Source organism: Coregonus clupeaformis, chromosome 14 (assembly GCF_020615455.1).
Source record: "Coregonus clupeaformis isolate EN_2021a chromosome 14, ASM2061545v1, whole genome shotgun sequence".
In the NCBI taxonomy this organism is placed as follows: Eukaryota; Metazoa; Chordata; class Actinopteri; order Salmoniformes; family Salmonidae; genus Coregonus; species Coregonus clupeaformis.
The window spans coordinates 10,738,176-10,760,452 of NC_059205.1; the positions used below are offsets into that span (position 1 = coordinate 10,738,176).

General features: G+C 41.1%; 1 protein-coding gene across 2 annotated transcripts in view; it reads left to right on the forward strand.

Annotated features, from left to right (window-relative positions):
- The first annotated feature begins 5,606 nt into the window (after positions 1-5,606).
- The window catches only part of LOC121580726 (serine/threonine-protein kinase N2), a 38,280-nt gene continuing 21,609 nt past the window's right edge, over positions 5,607-22,277 (forward strand). The window contains exons 1-2 of one of the 2 annotated variants that reach the window (XM_041895740.2): positions 5,607-5,941; positions 19,733-20,033. In XM_041895740.2, the coding sequence (XP_041751674.1) occupies positions 5,921-5,941; positions 19,733-20,033 (322 nt within the window). In that variant the 5' untranslated portion in view covers positions 5,607-5,920. Of the gene's footprint in view, positions 5,942-11,774; positions 11,945-19,732; positions 20,034-22,277 lie in introns of those variants that run through there. The other variant, XM_041895739.2, reaches the window with a different exon arrangement.

A 22,277-nucleotide genomic window follows, 5' to 3' on the forward strand; every position in this document is an offset into this window, starting at 1 on the left:
CTTAGTCATCTTTTTTGACTACAGAATGTAGAAACACGCTGATTTCACAGACGCTGGTACTGTATGGTGATAGAGATAATGAATATGTGAGGTTCAAAAGAGGTGAGGCGCCCCTTTAAGGTTTGTTAAACAGAGAGGCTAGTCTTGTAGTTTTGGTTACATAGCATAATGTGTATTCCTCTCTAAACACCCCCAAAACATTCTCTCCCGCTCTCTGTTGCAGATTTATCTGCTGGAATGTCAACCTCACCATGTTTTAGTTATTCTGTCGTTCTCATGTTTTTAATGTCAAATATATATATATATATATATATATATATATACACACATTTAAAAACTGAAATGACCATGACTGTGTGCTTTTTATGGCATTCTTGATTAGTACATTGATAGATGAAAATGTTGTTTAGGGCTGCTGTTCTCTCTGCATACTGTAGAGGGAGTTCTTTGGCTATCGTGTCTTCACTCTGCCTGGAGTGAAGACGTCTACGGGAGACATTATCCAGTCCATGGTGATGTGGTGTGTGTGTGATGGAAACAGCAAATGAACACTTGGATACTGTAAGTTAAAAGAGATGGATCAGGCTAGGTGCTTTCCCCTTCCAAAAAAAGCAGCTTTAGCCTCAAACGTCCAAGTCTTTGTTGCATAGGTTGAGGTCGTATGACTGCCCCAGGGCAATACTTTTATTGTTCGAGTGTAGACCAGATCCAACCCTCCCTATACCATCACTGGCAACAGTGTTATGGAGTATGCATGCAATTGTGTATGTACAGTGCTGTGAAAAAGTACATCTTTGATATAGTTGGACATATGGATAGTTAACGTTCATTTCAAACTATTGACAAATAGAGGTAACCTAATCAAACATTTAACAGTGAAAAATTACACTTTGCAATCATTGATGAAATTAAAATAAACAGAAATGACATTTGTGTGGAAAAAGTTAGTACACCTCTACTTTATCATCCCATGAATGGCTAAAATTAGAATCTGGTGCACCAAAACAGGTGCTAATGATTATAACACCATCAGAGAGTAACTTGGAGGGTATATAAAGATCAGAAACTTGGTGTGGTTTGGTCTTAACCATACAGGTGTGTTATAGCCCAAGATCAAAAGAGCTCTCTGAGGCCCTCCGAAGAAAGATTGTTGATGCCTATAGTCTGGGAGGGGTTACAGAACCAATTCCAAGCAATTTGAAGTCGATCATTCCACTGTCCAACGGATAATCTACAAATGGAGAAAATTCCAGACCACTGGCAATCTATCAGCCCAAGAGCTGACTGAAAGATGCTCAAAGAAGTCTCTAAGAACCCCAGGGTAACATCAAGGGATCTACAGGCATCTTGCACCAATCAATGTCGAAGTGCATGAGTCAACTGTCAGAAAGAGACTGCACAAACTTGGCCTACGTGGGAGGTCAGGAAGGAAGAAGCCTCTGCTCTCAAAAAAAGAATATAAATGGATGACTGAAGTTTGCCAGACCACACCTGAGTGAAGAACAAGACTGCTGGAACAATGTGCTCTGGACAGACGAGTCAACGGTGGAGTTGTTTGGCTGCAATGCCAGACGTCATGTTTGGCGAAAGCAAAACATTGCCTTTGAACAGAAGATCCTTATACCAACCGTGAAGCATGGTGGAGGGGGCATTATGGTTTAGGGCAGCTTTGCTGCTTCAGGGCCTGCCAGCTTGCCATCATTGAGTCAACCATCAATTCACATTGTACAAGAGAATACTTGAGGAGATATGAGGACATCTGTCAAAAGGCTGAAGCTGAACCGAAAATGGATCTTGTAACAGGACAATTGATCCAAAACACTCGAGCAAATCCTCAACAGAATGGCTCAAAAATAAGAAATGGAGGGTTATGGAATGGCCGAGTCAAAGCCCAGATCTTTAATCCTATAGAAATGCTGTGGGGGGACTAGAAGCGGGCTGTACATGCAATAAAGACCTCAAACATCACACAGTTGAAGCAATTCTGTAAGGAACAGTGGGCACAAATTCCTCCCAGTCGAAGGAAGAGACTGATAGATAGTAACAATAAATGCCTACATTAAGTTATTTCATGATAGGGGTGTACGTATTTTTTCTGCACAAGGAAATTGTATTTCTGTTGATTTTTGTAGAATAGATTATATAATAAATGTAATTGTTCTGTGTGCTTTTTAAAAATTAGGTTACCTTTAGCTGTCAATAGTGTTGAAATGAAGATCAAATATCTACAGTGCATTCGGAAAGTATTCAGACCCCTTGACTTTTTCCACATATTGTTACGTTACAGCCTTATTCTAAAATTGATTAAATCGTTTTTTTTTCTCCTCATCAATCTACACGCAATACCCCATAATGACAAAGCAAAACAGGTTTAGAAATATTTGCAAATTCAAAATAAATAAAAAACTGAAATGACATTTACATAAGTATTCAGACCCTTTACTCAGTACTTTGTTGAAGAACCTTTGGCAGCGATTACAGCCTCGAGTCTTCTTGGGTACGATGCTACAAGCTTGGCACCACCTGTATTTGGGGAGTTTGTCCCATTCTTCTCTGCAGGTCCTCTCAACCTCTGTCAGGTTGGATGGGGAGCGTCGCTGCACAGCTATTTTTGGGTCTCTCCAGAGATGTTCGCTCGGGTTCAAGTCCGTGCTCTGGCTGGGCCACTCAAGGACATTCAGAGACTTGTCCCGAAGCCACTCCTGCATTGTCTTGGCTGTGTGCTTAGTGTCGTCGTCCTGTTGGAAGGTGAACCTTCGCCCCAGTCTGAGGTCCTGAGCGCTCTGGAGCAGGTTTTCATCAAGGATCTCTCTGTGTTCTGTTCATCTTTCCCTTGATCCTGACTAGTCTCCCAGTCCCTGCCACTGAAAAACATCCCCACAGCATGATGCTGCCAACACCATGCTTCACCGTAGGGATGGTGCCAGGTTTCCTCCAGACGTGACGCTTGGCATTCAGGCCAAAGAGTTCAATCTTGGTTTCATCAGACCAGAAAATCTTGTTTCTCATGGTGTGAGAGTCCTTTAGGTGCCTTTTGGCAAACTCCAAGCGAGCTGTCATGTGCCTTTTACTGAGGAGTGGCTTTTGTCTGGCCACTCTACCATAAAGGCCAGATTGGTGGAGTGCTGCAGAGATGGTTGTCCTTCTGGAACATTCTCCCATCTCCACAGAGGAACTCTGGAGCTCTGTCAGAGTGACCGTCGGGTTCTTGGTCACCTCCCTGACCAAGGCCCTCGTCCCCTGATTGCTCAGTTTGGCCAGGCGGCCAGCTCTAGGAAGTCTTGGTGGTTCCAAACGTCTTCCATTTAAGAATGATGGAGGCCACTCTTCTTGGGTACCTTCAATGCTGCAGAAATGTTTTGGTACCCTTCCCCAGATCTGTGCCTCGACACAATCATGTCTCGGAGCTCTACGGACAATTCCTTCAACCTCATGGCTTGGTTTTTGCTGTGACATACACTGTCAACTGTGGGACCTTATATAGACAGGTGTGTACCTTTCTAAATCATGTCCAATCAATTGAATTTACCACAGGTGGACTCCAATCAAGTTGTAGAAACCTCTCAAGGATGATCAATGGAAACAGGATGCACCTGAGCTCAATTTCGAGTCTCAAAGCAAATGGTCTGAATATTTATGTAAATAAGGTATTTCTGTTTTTTATTTGTAATACATTTGCAAAACATTAAAATAAACCTGTTTTCGCTTTGTCATTATGGGGTATTGTGTTTAGATTGAGGGGAAAATGTAATCCAATTTATAATAAGGCTATAACGTAACAATGTGGAAAAAGTCAAAGGGTCTGAATACTTTACGAATGCACTGTATATGTCCAAATATGTAAAATAAAAATATTTAACTATCAGGGTGGTGGTGGGGGATTTAAACCATGCAATCCATGGTTCAAATCCATAATCGAGACTTAATGACAGAGGGGTTTCCAAACTGGGGAAAAGAATGGCACCAACAAGTCTACATAGATAGAAAAGGCTAAGTCCCAGGGCTGCTGGTGCACACTGTTGAAGCCATAGAATTAATACTTTTTCTATGGTTGAAGCAGCGTGCCACTAAACTCTACCCAGCCAAGCCCAGGTAATCTCATGCTAGTCATTAGTTACTGAACCAATCGCCCATTAATCCCATCATTAGATAGTCTACAACAGCTTCCTTTGCCAATGTGACCCAATAAAAAGGGTTTCCCTGCCCTCTGTCCAAACCACAATTAGGCCTGATGGAATTCCCAGAATTTTTGTTGTTCTTGTAGAACATTTTTCGTTCGTAAAGGGTTCTTTTGAGGGTTCTTTGTTTGGTGGAAAGGTTCTGCCTGGAACCTTTAGGGTTCTAGATAGCATCTTTACTTCTAAGAGTTACTTGTCTGTTTTTCCCATAGCTGTCTCAACAAGTAATGCCCTAGGGTGTATTCATTCCACCGATTCTGTTTCACAACGGAACGTTTTGCAACTGTTTGGAGTTTCTATTGGACAAATTCAGGTCAGTCCCTCCCCGTTTCGTTCTGCTTGCTTCCGTTTATGAAACGTTTTGCAACAGAGTCGGTGGTATGAAAACACCCCTGTTGAGTGGCATTATGCCTTTCTCCATTTGTACTCCTTCCCAGACTGATCTTAAATAGATGAAATAGTGCTCTCTCTCATCATCTGTAAAATGACCCAAATAGATCCAGGACCTGTAATGAAGGCTCTAGTCTACAGTGTCATATATGAGACAGAGAGGTCTGATGTAACTACAACTTTCTTACCTACTTCCACACTGGTGATGACACAGTGGTGACTTGACTTTAAAGGAGGCAGGAAACCAACCTATTGCCATATCAAACCCATGAACTAGTATTGCTGGTTTGACAAGATCATATCGTTTCGGGTTATCAGAAGCTTAGGGTTGTGTTCAGAAAAGTTGATAATGGGCAATGGGCACACTCAACGAAACACTCTCTCCCACTTTCTATTGAAACCTATGCATGGTACTGTATGTCTCTCCTAAGTGAGAGTTCAGCACAGCCTTGGCTTACATATGGCCAGACAAACATCCCCATGTCTCACACAGGGTTAGGGCAGATATTATCGAACAGGGCGCACATGTCCAGAGCGTTACACATGGACATGCTTATTTCTATATTGTTGCAGCCATTTCTGTAGAAGGCCTGCCTGCTCATGATGCCATTGGTATGTAGTGCAGTCTGTTGACAGTTATTTTAGTTTGTAATCGAATCTGTCCAGTTGCTGAAGACAATCGTGATAGTCATTCTCTACAACTGCTACTACTGTACAACAGTGTATTAGGCTACCACTATATACTATACTACTGCCACTTTTTATGTATTATTATTTATTTATTTGTGAATTTTTATGATGAATGATGATGATGTCAATGAAGTTTCACCTATAGGATAACCTGGAACAAGTAGTGGCCAGCTCATAATCTTCATCATTTTATTGCACTTCTAGAATTTTCAGACGCTATTATATTGTGTAAACATTATTTCTTACAGGAGAGTGCGAGGCTCGTGCGCGTGAGAAGTTTACGATCACGTGAGAGAGTGTGAATAGAATCTGGCCGCGAGAATGGGCTCTGGGTTGAGTGAGTGCATAGCTCCAATGGGCGGACGCTGATGCATTTCCACACAAACCACAGCCTCTCGCTCCCAAAGTGAAAGCAGTGGGACATATTTATTTATGTTGCTGCTTCATATATGTGGACTACAGAATAACTTTTCTTGCCTCAGTGAAAAAAGGTGCAAGGACTCAAGGAAAGCCATGGAAAGTCAAGTATTTCCAATATGACCGATGGTTTGGTCACCGAATAGGTTATTTTTGACACACGAGAGGGAAACTTAAAACAAGGCTGTTTTTGGAGTTCTACCTCCCCTGTCTCCGTAGAGTTTGATTCAAAGTCGAAAGCCAAGATGGCCGCCGATTCCGTGCAGGTATGAAACGTTGACAACTGTTGCAATAAATTAGTAAAGTTGTTGTAAAGTGCGCTTTCCAAGTTGGTAAATAACTTTATTCTATAGACCATTTGCAGTGGATTCAAATATTTTGAGTTTAATACATTTTTTAGGTATTTCGTCCCCCTCTTCCGAAGGATTGTCTGGGAATTATAGATTGAGGCCTGGAAAACAATTAGCAAAATATCCAAAGTTTTGTGTTATTTTGCACTTGAGCTTCCACCTTCTGAACTACTGAATTAATCTGTTGTATATTATTTTAATGTCATAAAATCAATTGAATATCGACTATGATAGTAAAATGTTTTTGAGCGTTTTGTAAGAAAAATAGCGTAGTTTCGAATACATGGAACAACATTTTCCATTTCCATTTTAAGGTCCTTTGTAAATAGTGACCCAGGCAAGTGGGCGCGTGGTAAAGCCCAAAGGTGTCTATTAAAAGAAAAACATGTTTTACTAGGCGCCAAGACTTGTACTAAGTTATTAGAAAATAATGTTCCAAGACATGCAAGTGTAAAACATTTCAATTCCAGAAGGTTGAGCATTCCCTGATACATGATTGAATTTTAAACTGGTAACTGTAGCTAATCATATTGCAATATTTTGAAACATCACGTCTTGTGAAAAAAAAGTTGGAAAGTTGCATGGTTCTTTGTTCATCTTTTTTCCCCACCTCTGAACCGCAACAAATGACTCCGGAAAAAGTTTGTAGTCACCACTGACTGCCGACACTGGGATGACGTCAGCTGTCAAATCTGGCACTTTTTATATTGGGGAGAGAGAAAAAATGTCCATGAACAACAATGTAGCCTGGACGCATAATGATGTGATCTGACCATGCAATTTAATAACTTTGTATACTACGAAACATATAGCAAACATTTTTTATCTAACTTCTGTATTCGAGGACACTATCCTGTGAACATATTGCATTTGTTTGCTCTTTCAGTGATTAGATTAGAGGTAGGTCACTGTTTGGAACCGTATTTGTACCCACTCAGCCTGACCCATGAATTCAGCCTTGTCTATTTGCAGACATTGTTTCACAAGACTCTTGTGTTGTTAGATGGGTGACGGCTGAGATTGTTTGGACAGTGAGGGGAAGACTATATCTGGTATTTGTCAAGTTGATTATATTGCTGTCGACGACTAGACAAAGGACTAGTGCATGTACAGGAGTGACGAAGTGGTGTTATTGCCCATTAACTATCGCCCATAACCTTTTGGTCATCAGTAGTTTGTGTGCGTTGTGTTGTAACCCTGCCAAGAAAGACAGGCAAACCATACACTGTTCCCAGGTATCACTGCCCTTGTCCTGTGATGTAAGAGTGACACATCAAGTTAAACTGACCAGGGTTGTAGTTATACTGAACAAAAATATAAACGCAACATGCAACAATTTCAAAGATTTTACTGAATGACAGTTCATAAAAGGAAATCAGTCGATTTTGAAATAAATAAATTAGGCCCTAATCTATGGGTTTCACATGACTGGGCAGGGGTGCAGCCATGGGTGTGCCTTGGAGGGCATAGGCCCACCCACTGGGGAGCCAGGTCCAGCCAATCAGAATTAGTTTTTCTTACAGACAGAATACTGCTCAGCACCTACCTCCGCCTCCTCAGACAATCCCGCAGGTGAAGAAGCCGGATGTTTATGTCCTGGGCTGGCATGGTTACACATGGTCTGCGGTTGTGAGGCCCGTTGGACTTACTGCCAAATTCTCTAAAATGACATTGGAGGTGGCTTATTTTATTTTATTTATTTTTTTGTCTCTTAGCAGACGCTCTTATCCAGAGCGACTTACAGTTAGTGAGTGCATACATTTTCATACTGGCCCCCCGTGGGAATTGAACCCACAACCCTGGCGTTGCAAGCGCCATGCTCTACCAACTAACATTCAATTCTCTGGCAACAGCTCTGGTGGACAATCCTGCAGTCAGCATGCCAACTGCACGCTCCCTCAACTTGAGACATGGAATTGTGTTGTGTGACAAAACTGCACATTTTAGTGGCCTTTTATTGTCCCCAGCACAAGGTGCACCTGTGTAGTGATCATGCTGTTTAATCAGCTTCTTGATGTGCCACACCTGTCAGGTGGATGGATTATCTTGGCAAAGGAGAAATGCTCACTAACAGGGATGTAAACACATTTCTGCACAAAATTTGAGAGAAATAAGCTTTTTGTGCATATGGAACATTTCTGGGATCTTTTATTTCAGCTCGTGAAACATGGGACCAACACTTTACATGTTGCTTTTATATTTATGTTCAGTTTACACCTGTCATCTATGTAATTTACAAGTGTTGCAGTCTTTTAAATGCATTAGTCTGGCCTGGAGGTGAGCGTGTTCTATCCTATGTGCCATTTCTGGTATAAATGCAGCTACCAAACCAAATGTAATAAAGACGGTTTTGGATAGGAATTGGTGTTGTTTAGGTTGAATTGGTGTTTAAGGTTTAAGTCAGGCTTTAAAAAAAGCAGGTATCATTGCGCTCTACCTTAAACCTAAATCGTCTTGGTTTCTTAAGTCAGGCTTTTAGCATAAGTTAATGTTTGCCTGTCCGACTTTTCCATTGTCCCTCGAATTGAATTGAGCTTTTGTTGGAGTTTGAGCTTAAGACTATTTAGCCTGCTTACAGTGGAAGTTCATGCCCTAATGTTTGCTTTGGTTAGATTCTTGTAGGTGCATGAGAAATAGGTTAAACTAAGTTAAGGAAAAGGACACAAGCTTTTATCGTTTGCGTTGATTCAAACTTCTATGCAAGCCTGTCCAAGTTCAATCTTCTCCTCGGTCAGTTAGATTTTCATAGCTATATTGTTGCTTAGAGTGGAAAATAAGGCTGGTCCATGGCTTTGTATTGTCTTACATTTACATTTTAGTCATTTAGCAGACGCTCTTATCCAGAGCGACTTTCAGTTAGTGATTACATATATATATTTTTTTATACTGGCCCCCCGTGGGAATCGAACCCACAACCCTGGCGTTGCAAACGCCATGCTCTATCAACTGAGCTACATCCCTGCCGGCCATTCCCTCCCCTACCCTGGACGACGCTGGGCCAATTGTGCGCCGCCCATGAGTCTCCCGGTCGCGGCCGGCTGCGACAGAGCCTGGATTCGAACCAGGATCTCTAGTGGCACAGTTAGCACTGCGATGCAGTGCCTTAGACCACTGCGCCACTCAGGAGCTCTTCACACTGGTAGTCAAACACAGCTACAGAAACCAATTGGGTTGAGCTGACTTTTTACCTCTTCCAGCAGTTGTGACCTCCATTTTACCTGTGAGTCATACAGGGAGGCGGAGCCTCTCTCCCTCTGGACTGAGACGCAGGCCTACAGTGAGGGGAAAAAAGTGTTGGTTTAATGGTGTGACATTAAAACGGAGGACTGGCTCATGGTAATGGCTGGAATGGAATGAATGTAAGAAACCAATTGTTTGACATCTTTATATTAATTCCATTCCAGCCATTTCAATGAGCCTGTCCTACAATTTCTCCACCCTCCACTGTGTGCAATATTTTCTCTAATCAGCTACATACAGTGAGGGAAAAAAGTATTTGATCCCCTGCTGATTTTGTATGTTTGCCCACTGACAAAGAAATGATCAGTCTATAATTTTAATGGTAGGTTTATTTGAACAGTGAGAGACAGAATAACAACAAATAAATCCAGAAAAACGCATGTCAAAAATGTTATGAATTGATTTGCATTTTAATGAGGGAAATAAGTATTTGACCCCTCTGCAAAACATGACTTAGTACTTGGTGGCAAAACCCTTGTTGGCAATCACAAAGGTTAGACGTTTCTTGTAGTTGGCCACCAGGTTTGCACACATCTCAGGAGGGATTTTGTCCCACTCCTATTTGCAGATCTTCTACAAGTCATTAAGGTTTCGAGGCTGACGTTTGGCAACTCGAACCTTCAGCTCCCTCCACAGATTTTCTATGAGATTAAGGTCTGGAGACTGGCTAGGCCACTCCAGGACCTTAATGTGCTTCTTCTTGAGCCAATCCTTTGTTGCCTTGGCTGTGTGTTTTGGGTCATTGTCATGCTAGAATACCCATCCACGACCCATTTTCAATGCCCTGGCTGAGGGAAGGAGGTTCTCACCCAAGATTTGACGGTACATGGCCCCGTCCATCGTCCCTTTGATGCGGTGAAGTTGTCCTGTCCCCTTAGCAGAAAAACACCCCCAAAGCATAATGTTTCCACCTCCATGTTTGACGGTGGGGATGGTGTTCCTCCAAACAAGGTGAGTTGAATTGATGCCAAAGAGCTCGATTTTGGTCTCATCTGACCACAACACTTTCACCCAGTTCTCCTCTGAATCATTCAGATGTTCATTGGCAAACTTCAGACGGGCCTGTATATGTGCTTTCTTGAGCAGGGGGACCTTGCGGGCGCTGCAGGATTTCAATCCTTCACGGCGTAGTGTGTTACCAATTGTTGTCTTGGTGACTATGGTCCCAGCTGCCTTGACATCATTGACAAGATCCTCCCGTGTTTTTCTGGGCTGATTCCTCACCGTTCTCATGATCATTGTAACTCCACAAGGTGAGATCTTGCATGGAGCCCCAGGCCGAGGGAGATTGACAGTCTTTTGTGTTTCTTCCATTTGTGAATAATCGCACCAACTGTTGTCACCTTCTCACCAAGCTGCTTGGCGATGGTCTTGTAGCCCATTCCAGCCTTGTGTAGGTCTACAATCTTGTCCCTGACATTCTTGGAGAGCTCTTTGGTCTTGGCCATGATGGAGAGTTTGGAATCTGATTGATTGATTGCTTCTGTGGACAGGTGTCTTTTATACAGGTAACAAACTGAGATTAGGAGCACTCCCTTTAAGAGTGTTCTCCTAATCTCAGATCGTTACCTGTATAAAAGACACCTGGGAGCCAGAAATCTTTCTGATTGAGAGGGGGTCGAATACTTATTTCCCTCATTAAAATGCAAATCAATTTATAAAAAATTTTACATGCGTTTTTCTTGATTTTTTTTGTGTTTTCTGTCTCTCACTGTTCAAATAAACCTACCATTAAAATTATAGACTGATCATTTCTTTGTCAGTGGGCAAACGTACAACATCAGCAGGGGATCAAATACTTTTTTCCCTCACTGTATAGGCTGATGCATACTTCCTCTGTAAAGCACCTATATAGGAGGATATGGTGGAGTTTAAACTAGAGGAGGTTTAGCCACCCAGAACAGGGAACCACCGTGCAGTCTAATCTCAAACACACACTAAGCCTAGTTGTTTTACTCTATGACGGGGTCAATAAGAGCATAGCAGTTAGGGAAAAATAAATGTAGGCTACTTTGACTCAAATACAACAGCTCCAAAGCACCATATGTTATTCCATTGGCTCAGTTGGTTGAAACATGGCGGTTGCTTGCGTCACCGAAGTAGTGAATTCGATTCTTTAATTGGCCAAATACTGATTAATTAACTACTAAAAGATGTGTACAGTGTTGCGTTACAAACTCTTTCCAAGGCTCCCAATCTCAACCTTAGAAGTAGCCATTTACATGGAGCTGCTAAGAGAGGAGGCTTTTCAATTTTCGGGGACCCATTTTGTCTCGTGAGCGCTACATTCAAAACTACTGGCTGAAATGATACAAAACCTTTTATAATGCATCTTTAAGTGGGAACAAATTTAGCCTGACACAACTGAAAAGTCTCCTCTTACTCCCCCACACGTCGCTCCACGGGGGAGGCCATTTTTTAAACCAAAGTTTATTTTAAGACGCCACTCGCTCCCCGGCGTGAGATTAGGTCCTTTTCTCGTCTCATGTGACCTCACAGAGCGAGAGGCTAAACAGGATTTGACTGCCCCTTCCTCAGACGGTTTAGGCCAAACTGTTTTTAGAAAAGGGTGAACTTTACTTTTGTTTTTTTGTTATGAGAGGAAGAACAAAGCAGAAGTTTAAAAAATGCGTGGACGATGCAATGGAGACAAGGCTGATGGAAATGGATCATGTGATGGTAAGGAACTTAGATTTGTGTAGCCGGTAGCCACTGTAGGAATTGTAAAACACCCATGTGTGGATTATGTCACTGTGTTGGTTGAATGCAACATGGGGTGTAGATAGATGGTCTGGTGTTGTGGGTTCATTGTGCCTTGTCTATGAATGGAGGAGTAGGCTAAGCTCAGTTCAAGTGCCTTAAGCTTTTTATGGTTTCACTATGTCAGGGGGAGCATACTTTTATATTTATGTTTTAGGCTACAATTTGAAATAAATATTATACAGAAGTTCTAGCAATGGGTTCATCCCGAGTGTAATGGAATGAAATTGTCCATTATAGGCCTATTCTATTTTCCCTAAAGTTAAAAGAAAGAAAAGTGTGCTAAAAAGTGTGACATAAGCCTGTATTTGTATCAAGTTATTCTTGAGAAATTATAATTGAAAGTAGCGTTTACAGAGATATTTGTAGGTCTAACAGGCTTCCTGTTGCGCCTCAGATGGTGCTACAGGCTGAAACAATTAAATGGGTCCCTCTGTATACAAACTACAACTTTTATAAAGCATTAATAAAGTATTCCTAAACACTTTATAGATGCTTAAATAATTTGTTAGCAAAGTCATACTAACTAGCCTGCATAAAGGGTGATCGTGATACAAAGGGTCCTTATCTGGTGCTTCGCTAAATGTGGTATAACCTTTTTGCCCTCCAGATCCTTTATATAGTATTCTGCATGACAGTTCCTTAGGGCTGACCCCATTTAGTTGACTGGTCGATTGTTTGGTCGATAGGCTGTTGGTCGACCCAGATTTCTTTAGTCGAGCACTAGCAAAAATAAAATATACACAGTACCAGTCAAAAGTTTGGACACACCTACTCATTCAAGGGTTTTTCTTTATTTTTACTATTTTCTACATTGTAGAATAATAGTGAAGACATCAAAACTATGAAATAACACATATGGAATCATGTAGTAACCAAAAAAGTGTTAAACAAATCAAATTATTTTATATTTGAGATTCTTCAAATAGCCACCCATTTCCCTTGGTTATACATGATTCCATATGTGTTATTTCATAGTTTCGATGTCTTCACTATTGTTCTACGATGTAGAAAATAGTAAAAATAAAGAAAAACCCTTGAATGAGTAGGTGTGTCCAGACTTTTGACTGGTACTATGCATGTATGTATGTATGTATGTATGTATGTTTGTGTGTACAAGACACCTGTCTGATTCGCGCCTGTCTGAGTGGACTAATCCAATGTGGTGGCCATGGGGATGGTACAGTCAATCACTCTAAGACGTGCAACTGAAATTGTATATATTACATAAGAACAATGGTGCAACACGAATACAAATATTATTTTATAACAAATGCGCTTTCTACCGCATTGGATAGTGGTCACTGTTGGCTGTTCTGAAACACATCAGTGTGCTGTTGAATTGGCGCCTTTTCATAGACCACGTCGCTATGTGCATAATAGCAAAGTTAACCAGCATATTGGTGTTGAGAACAATGCGGCGGAGGCAGCAGCAGAATGAGGAGACGAGAAAACAGCCCTTGCCTTATTGTCTAAGAAAAGTGAGGAGAGGAAACCCCAACTTAATTAGGTCTATAATCAATAGCCTAACTATTAAAGTGCCTGGCTTTATAAATCATCCATATATATCTACGGAAATAAGACAGATCCTGCTTCTGTTGCCGGTTTGAGTGTTTGTTTAATAGCCTAGTGATTCAGTGAGCACCAAGCCTCAGGCAACCACATGTCAAGTAAACAATTTCACAAATGTGGCTGTTTTTAATCTTTACTTTGTTAGAACAGCGCCTCTGGTATTATTTATAATTTATTTCGTGTTTACACTTCCAAATTGTCCGAAATTATATTCATGATAATAATAATAATAACGCTTTTTCTTGATCTCCTTATTGTTGTTGTTATTATTATGATCATCATTATAATAAGTAATGTCATTATCATTAGTAGGCTTAGTATAGCAGCCTTGTATAACCACCATCGAGCTGTAGGCCTAAGAGCGCATCCTGTTTAGTCCTAATACCGTAACTTACTTAGGCCTATATTTCAATACTTATATAGGCTACTGTATCAATCATACGAGTCATTCATGATTTTGAAATGCAATCAAGCGTTTTAGTTTTAAAATAAAGTGAGCCTTGAATAATTAACTTAAACAATAAATAAACCGTTCCATTTTGGAATTTGCATTCACGAATGAATGCGACTGTTAGTCTTTGCTGTAATAAAGGCTTTAAAACATTTTTTACAACGGACTGTCTGGTACTCTTAGAATGTATTTAGTGTTGTTTACATTGTTCCAAACGGTCAGAAAAAGTATATTGTAATCTAACAGCACCTGTTTAGCACACATAATATGACGCAGCGCTTGCTCCTTACCTTCTTTTTCTTGATCTCCAGTATTTTCCACAACTAGTCACATTTATTCCACATATCTGACCTCCCCTTTACCTCATGAGCAACCAGTAAACATTCCCCCGTTTCGAGTTTATTTGTCAGGTCCTCTGCATCCATTTTGCTGTTACGATGTTCAGAGTTTGTTATAACCAGTTTATTGATGTGATTATGATATGCTAGAGGTCAGGCCCTATTGTTCACGTGCATGCAATGCATACATGTTTCACGTAAAGAGAGCAAGGGTTGAGGGAATGTTTTTCCTAAACAAATTAGGGATTTTGGTAACAGAACTTTTCAGTCAGAAATTACTGTAATCATTTACATTTACATTTTAGTCATTTAGCAGACGCTCTTATCCAGAGCGACTTAGTTAGTGAATACATATTTTTTTATACTGGCCCCCCGTGGGAAACGAACCCACAAACCTGGCATTGCAAACGCCATGCTCTATCAACTGAGCTACATCCCTGCCGGCCATTCCCTCCCCTACCCTGGACGACGCTGGGCCAATTGTGCACCGCCCATGAGTCTCCCGGTCGCGGCCGGCTGCGACAGAGCCTGGATTCGAACCAGGATCTCTAGTGGCACAGTTAGCACTGCGATGCAGTGCCTTAGACCACTGCGCCACTCAGGAGTATTATTATGTTGGAGCTTCAGCAGCAAGGACAGCATGATTTTCTGTGGTAGTCGCTGCAGCAGGGAGGAGAGAGAGACAACAGCTGCTAGTCACACAGTCACTCGCTGTCTCTTTTTTTTTTACACAGCGCAGCAAGTTTGAGCCCTGCCCGGCACAATCAAATCAATTGCTGGTCGGACTCCCTCTAGTCATTTGTGTGTCTTAATAATTTAATCAAACAGTGTGCTTAAAGCATGAGACAAGCTCAGTGAACATAGTTGATTTGATTAAAACACATAGGATGTATGTATGTATGTATATGTATGTATGTATGTATGTGTGTGTATGTATATATATATATATATATGTGTGTGTGTGTGTGTGTGTGTGTGTGTGTGTGTGTGTGTGTGTGTGTGTATATGTAACTCAGCAAAAAAAGAAACGTCCTCTCACTGTCAACTGCGTTTATTTTCAGCAAACTTAACATGTGTAAATATTTGTATGAACATAACAAGATTCAACAACTGAGACATAAACTGAACAAGTTCCACAGACATGTGACTAACAGAAATGGAATAATGTGTCCCTGAACAAAGGGGGGGTCAAAATCAAAAATAACAGTCAGTATCTGGTGTGGCATTAAGTACTGCACTGCATCTCCTCCTCATGGACTGCACCAGATTTGCCAGTTCTTGCTGTGAGATGTTACCCCACTCTTCCACCAAGGCACCTGCAAGTTCCCTTGACATTTCTGGAGGGAATGGCCCTAGCCCTCACCCTCCGATCCAACAGGTCCCAGTCGTGCTCAATGGGATTGAGATCCGGGCTCTTCGCTGGCCATGGCAGAACACTGACATTCCTGTCTTGCAGGAAATCACGCACAGAACGATCAGTATGGCTGGTGGCATTGTCATGCAGGAGGGTCATGTCAGGATGAGCCTGCAGGAAGGTTACCACATGAGGGAGGAGGATGTCTTCCCTGTAACGCACAGCGTTGAGATTGCCTGCAATGACAACATGCTCAGTCCTATGACCATGCCAGACCATGACGGACCCTCCACCTCCAAATCAATCATGCTCCAGAGTACAGGCCTCGGTGTAACGCTCATTCCTTTCACGATAAACGCAAATCCGACTATCACCCCTGGTGAGACAAAACCGCGACTCATCAGTGAAGAGCACTTTTTGCCAGTCCTGTCTGGTCCAGCGACGGTGGGTTTTGTGCCCATAGGCGACATTGTTGCCGGTGATGTCTGGTGAGGACCTGCCTTACAACAGGCCTACAAGCCCTCAGTCCAGCCTCTCTCAGCCTATTGCGGACAGTCTGAACACTGATGGAAGGATTGTGCATTCCTGGTGTAACTCGGGCAGTTGTTGTTGCCATCCTGTACCTGTCCCGTAGGTGTAATGTTCAGATGTACCGATCCTGTGCAGGTGTTGTTACACGTGGTCTGCCACTGCGAGGACAGCTGTCCGTCCTGTCTCCCTGTAGCGCTTTCTTCGGCATCTCACAGTACAGACATTGCAATTTATTGCCCTCGCCACATCTGCAGTCCTCATGCCTCCTTGCAGCATGCCTACGGCACGTTCACACAGATGAGCAGGGACCCTGGGCATTTTTCTTTTGGTGTTTTTCAGAGTCAGTAGAAAGGCCTCTTTAGTGTACTAAGTTTTCATAACTGTGACCTTAATTGCCTACCGTCTGTAAAGCTGTTAGTGTCTTAACGACCTTTCCACAGTTGCATGTTCATTAATTGTTTATGGTTCATTGAACAAGCATGGGAAACAGTGTTTAAACCTTTTACAATGAAGATTTGTGAAGTTATTTGGATTTTTACCAATTATCTTTGAAAGACAGGGTCCTGGACATTTCTTTTTTTTGCTGAGTTTATATAAAAATACACGTTTAAACATTTCAACCAATCGATTGGTGAAATTACAGAGGAGGAACTTCTGGATACAATTAAAGACTTTAAGTCCGGGAAAACTCCAGGGTTGGATGGCATACCAGTCGAGGTATACCAAACCTTTTTTGATATACTCAGAGGACCGTTATTAGAATGTTTTAACCACTCCTATGTAAACGGTAGATTATCAGACACTCAAGAAGGTATGATTTCATTATTACTGAAACAGGATACAAGTGGAAAATATAAAGATCCAGTCCATTTAAAAAATTGGCGGCCCCTTACACTTCAGTGTTGTGATGCAAAAATTATTGCAAAATGTATAGAGCATAGAATTAAAAAGGTATTGTCGGACATTATTCATTCTAAACAGACAGGTTTTTTACATGGGCAATACATTGGAGATAATATAAGGCAAGTACTGGAAATAATAGAACACTATGAAAAATCTGGGAAACCAGGCCTACTATTCATAGCAGACTTCGAGTAGGCATTTGATAAAGTACGACTGGGGTTTATATATAAATGCCTGGAGCATTTCAATTTTGGACAATCTCTTATAAATTGGGTTAAAATCATGTATAGTAACACTAGGTGTAAAATAGTAAATAATGGCGATTTCTCAGAAAGTTTTAAACTGTCAAGAGGAGTGAAACAAGATTGTCCTCTATCGGCATATCTATTTACTATTGCCATCAAGATGTTAGCTATTAAAATCAGATCCAACAATAATATCAAGGGATTAGAAATCCAGGGCTTAAAAACAAAGGTGTCATTGTACGCTGATGATTCATGTTTTCTTTTAAATCCACAACTTGAATCCCTCCACAGCCTCATAGAGGATCTAGATACATTTTCTAACCTCTCTGGATTACAACCAAATTATGATAAATGTACTATATTACATATTGGATCACTAACAAATAAAAATTTTACATTATGTAGTTTACCAATAAAATGGTCTGATGGTGATGTGGATATACTCGGAATACATATCCCTAATGAAATAAATGATCTCACTCCAATACATTTTAATAGAAAGTTAGCAAAAATAGATAAGATCTTGCTACCATGGAAAGGTAAATACCTGTCAATTTGTGGAAAAATCACCCTGATTAACTCTTTAGTATTATCCCAGTTTACCTATTTGCTTATGGTCTTGCCTACGCCTAGCGAACTGTTTTTTTAATTCTATGAGAAAAAAATATTCAATTTTATTTGGAACGGCAAGCCAGACAAAATTAAAAGGGCCTATTTATATAATGAATATGAATTCGGAGGACAGAAATTATTAAATATTCAAGCATTAGACCTATCACTAAATGCTTCAGTCATACAAAAATTATACTTAAATCCGAACTGGTTCTCTAGCAAACTAGTAAGATTGTCTCACCCAATGTTCAAGAAGGGACTTTTTCCCTTTATTCAGATTACAACCCCTCACTTTCAGGTATTTGAAAAGGAAATAATCTCCCAAATATCACTATTTCTAAAACAAGCCATAGAAAGTTGGTTGCAATTTCAATTTAATCCTCCAGAAATGACAGAACAAATATTGCAACAAATATTGTGGTTAAACTCAAATATAATTATTGATTTTAAAAAATGTTCTTTTTTAAAAAAAAAGTATAATCTTCGTAAATGATATTATCGGTAGGAATGGTGGAGTTAACAAAAACATATGGAAATGTCTGCTCTACCCAAAATTACAACCAAATAATTGCAGCATTACCGCAAAAATGGAAGAGGAAAGTGGAAGGAGGAAAAAGTAAGGAACTTGTCTGTCGGCCTTGCATTAAAGAACATAATTTGTTAAAGAAAATTGTGATAAAATAAAAAAGTTGACCAGTTTCATTTAAGGACCAAAATATTGACAGCCGTCCCATATAGATAGCAAAATAGTTAGGAAGAGATTTTTGACGTACCGATTCCATGGCATAGTGTTTATGAACTGATACGCAAAACGACGCCGGATTCAAAACTTTGAATTTTTCAATTTAAATTATTATATAAAATTCTTGCTACCAATAGAATGTTATTTGTATGGGGGATACAGCTCTGCAGATTCCCAGCTCTGCAGATTTGGCTGTGAAGAGACAGAATCATTAGATCATTTGTTTTGGTACTGTCCATTTGTAGCTTGTTTCAGGACACAGGTCCAGGAATGGCTGAAGGATTGCAATATTTGCATGGAGCTGACCCCGCAGATAGCACTACTGGGTGATCTGAAAAGTCATAGTCAATCAATCAATAATATAATAATGCTTTTAGCAAAAATGTTTATTTTCAATTCACAAACTGTAGAAACAATGAGAATAGAAAGGTTCAGAACTTTTGTAAAACATCACAGTACAGTTGAAAAATATATGGCAAATAGAAATCCAATATGGATGGTGCTAAGAGATAGATGAGAGGTGTTGAATGGAGCTGAAGGATGGGACTAATAACAACAACTAATAACAACAAGATAACTAGTGTAAGACATGCTGTGTCCATAATAAGTATATAGTTATATATTGTGAGCTTTTGTGAAAGAGCACAGTTAGAAAGATATGGCATACCAGATGGACATCATGAAAATGAGTAAAAACAAACAAAATAGAATTATTGACTGTGTGCATAAAATGTATATAGTTATGTATAAGCATGAAGTAGAGGCCTAAGTTACAATCTATCTGCAATATTAAAGCTGATCTACCCCCCCAAAAAATAAATATACAAAAATATTTTAAAAAATCGATTGGTTGAAAGAACAGACGACTCTTGGTCGACTAAGATTTTTTTTTAGTCGGGGACAGCCCTACATTTCCTTATGAATCCTAACCCCCACCTCTTTTCTCCGTTGTCCTCCAGGGCGACGCCAGGGGCCAGCTGGTGTCGGAGCGGCTGGGCCTGGGCCACAATCTGGACCTGTCGGACACCATGGTGCAGCAGAAGCTGGACGAGATCAAGGAGCAGATCCGCCGCGAGATCCGCAAAGAGCTGAAGATCAAGGAGGGTGCGGAGAACTTGCGGAAGGTCACCACGGACAAGAAGAGCCTGGCCTACGTGGACAATATGCTGAAGAAGTCCAACAAGAAGGTGGAGGAGCTCCACCAGGAGCTCCAGGAGCTCAACGCCCACATCGTGGTCAAGGACCCCGACGACCTGCTAGGTATGGCTATTTTTCATGGTGCGTGGGAGTAACTAGGGTTGCCAAACTCTTGAAACTTTCCCAGGTTTTTCAGAAATCCCTGGTTGGAGGATCCCCAGTTGGAGGATTCACTCGCTGCTTATTCCCTCCGGATTTCGGGAATCCTTCAACAGGGATTTTGTGAAAAAACTGGGAACTTTAGGGGATGTAGCCTATGTGAAACTGTTCTTTTGATATGAGGTGTATGTACTGAACGCTTTCCCCCCTCGTCTGTCCTGTTTCACATAGTCTAAAGTGAATTAAGTGGAATACAGTACCCAAGTTCACTTCAGGTGTGGTATTTCTTGGTACAAGGACACTCAATACATGATACAGCACATAATTACACATTTGACAGCAGCAACACAAGTCCACACAATGCATGACAAATGCACAGAATACACAAATAGGACCCACACACAATGAATGTGCTCTATTGTGGTGACTCATCTTCTATGAGCTGACACTGATACGTTCCATATTCCTTATTGTGAGATGGAATGGGTTTGTCTGTCTGTGCTAGACATTGGAAATGGGGGGGTTCTATATGTACAGTGAGGGGAAAAAAGTATTTGATCCCCTGCTGATTTTGTATGTTTGCCCACTGACAAAGACATGATCAGTCTATAACAGTGAGAGACAGAATAACAACAAAAAAATCCAGAAAAACACATGTCAAAAATGTGTGTTGGGTCATTGTCATGCTGGAATACCCATCTACGACCCATTTTCAATGCCCTGGCTGAGGGAAGGAGGTTCTCACCCAAGATCTGACGGTACATGGCCCCGTCCATCGTCCCTTTGATGCGGTGAAGTTGTCCTGTCCCCTTAGCAGAAAAACACCCCCCAAAGCATAATGTTTCCACCTCCATGTTTGACGGTGGGGATGGTGTTCTTGGGGTCATAGGCAGCATTCCTCCTCCTTCAAACACGGCGAGTTGAGTTGATGCCAAAGAGCTCGATTTTGGTCTCATCTGACCACAACACTTTCACCCAGTTCTCCTCTGAATCATTCAGATGTTCATTGGCATACTTCAGACGGCCCTGTATATGTGCTTTCTTGAGCAGGGGGACCTTGCGGGCGCTGCAGGATTTCAGTCCTTCACGGCGTAGTGTGTTACCAATTGTTTTCTTGGTGACTATGGTCCCAGCTGCCTTGAGATCATTGACAAGATCATCCCGTGTAGTTCTGGGCTGATTCCTCACCGTTCTCATGATCATTGCAACTCCACGAGGTGAGATCTTGCATGGAGCCCCAGGCTGAGGGAGATTGACAGTTCTTTTGTGTTTCTTCCATTTACGAATAATCGCACCAACTGTTGTCACCTTCTCACCAAGCTGCTTGGCAATGGTCTTATAGCCCATTCCAGCCTTGTGTAGGTCTACAATCTTGTCCCTGACATCCTTGGCCATGGTGGAGAGTTTGGAATCTGATTGATTGATTGCTTCTGTGGACAGGTGTCTTTTATACAGGTAACAAGCTGAGATTAGCTCCTAATCTCAGCTCGTTACCTGTATGAAAGACACCTGGGAGCCAGAAATCTTTCTGATTGAGAGGGGGTCAAATACTTATTTCTCTCATTAAAATGCAAATCAATTTATAACATTTTTGACATGCATTTTTCTGAATATTTTTGTTGTTAATCTGTCTCTCACTGTTCAAATAAACCTACCATTCAAATTATAGACTGATCATTTCTTTGTCAGTGGGCAAACGTACAAAATCAGCAGGGGATCAAATACTTTTTTCCCTCACTGTAATGGTAGTCTTAAAGATATTGAACGGGATCTTAAGCACTTATAAATTCGTAACATATTGTACAAATTGGAATTCATAACATATTTTTTATTTTAAAAAACTTGCTAGGACGTAACATATCATACAAAATGGATGACGTTGTTCATAATTTTGCACAATTTCTGGGGACCCATTTTGTCTCGTGAGCGCTACATTCAAAACTTCTGGCTGAAATGATACAAAACCTTTATAATGCATCTTTAAGTGGGAACAAATTTAGCCTGACACATTGAACCCTTATCTGATGAGGAAGGTGTTTTGTTCAATGACGCATGGCCAGTGGAATGTTGCGGATCTGGGAACTGACCTCAAGCCAAGTTCTAGAGCAACGGGGGGGGTCTACTTAACTTCTGCCCTCCACAACTGATGTCAGATCACCTCCCCCTTTCTTCACTCCCAGCCTTAACGAAACAAGTCTTAGGTCAGTT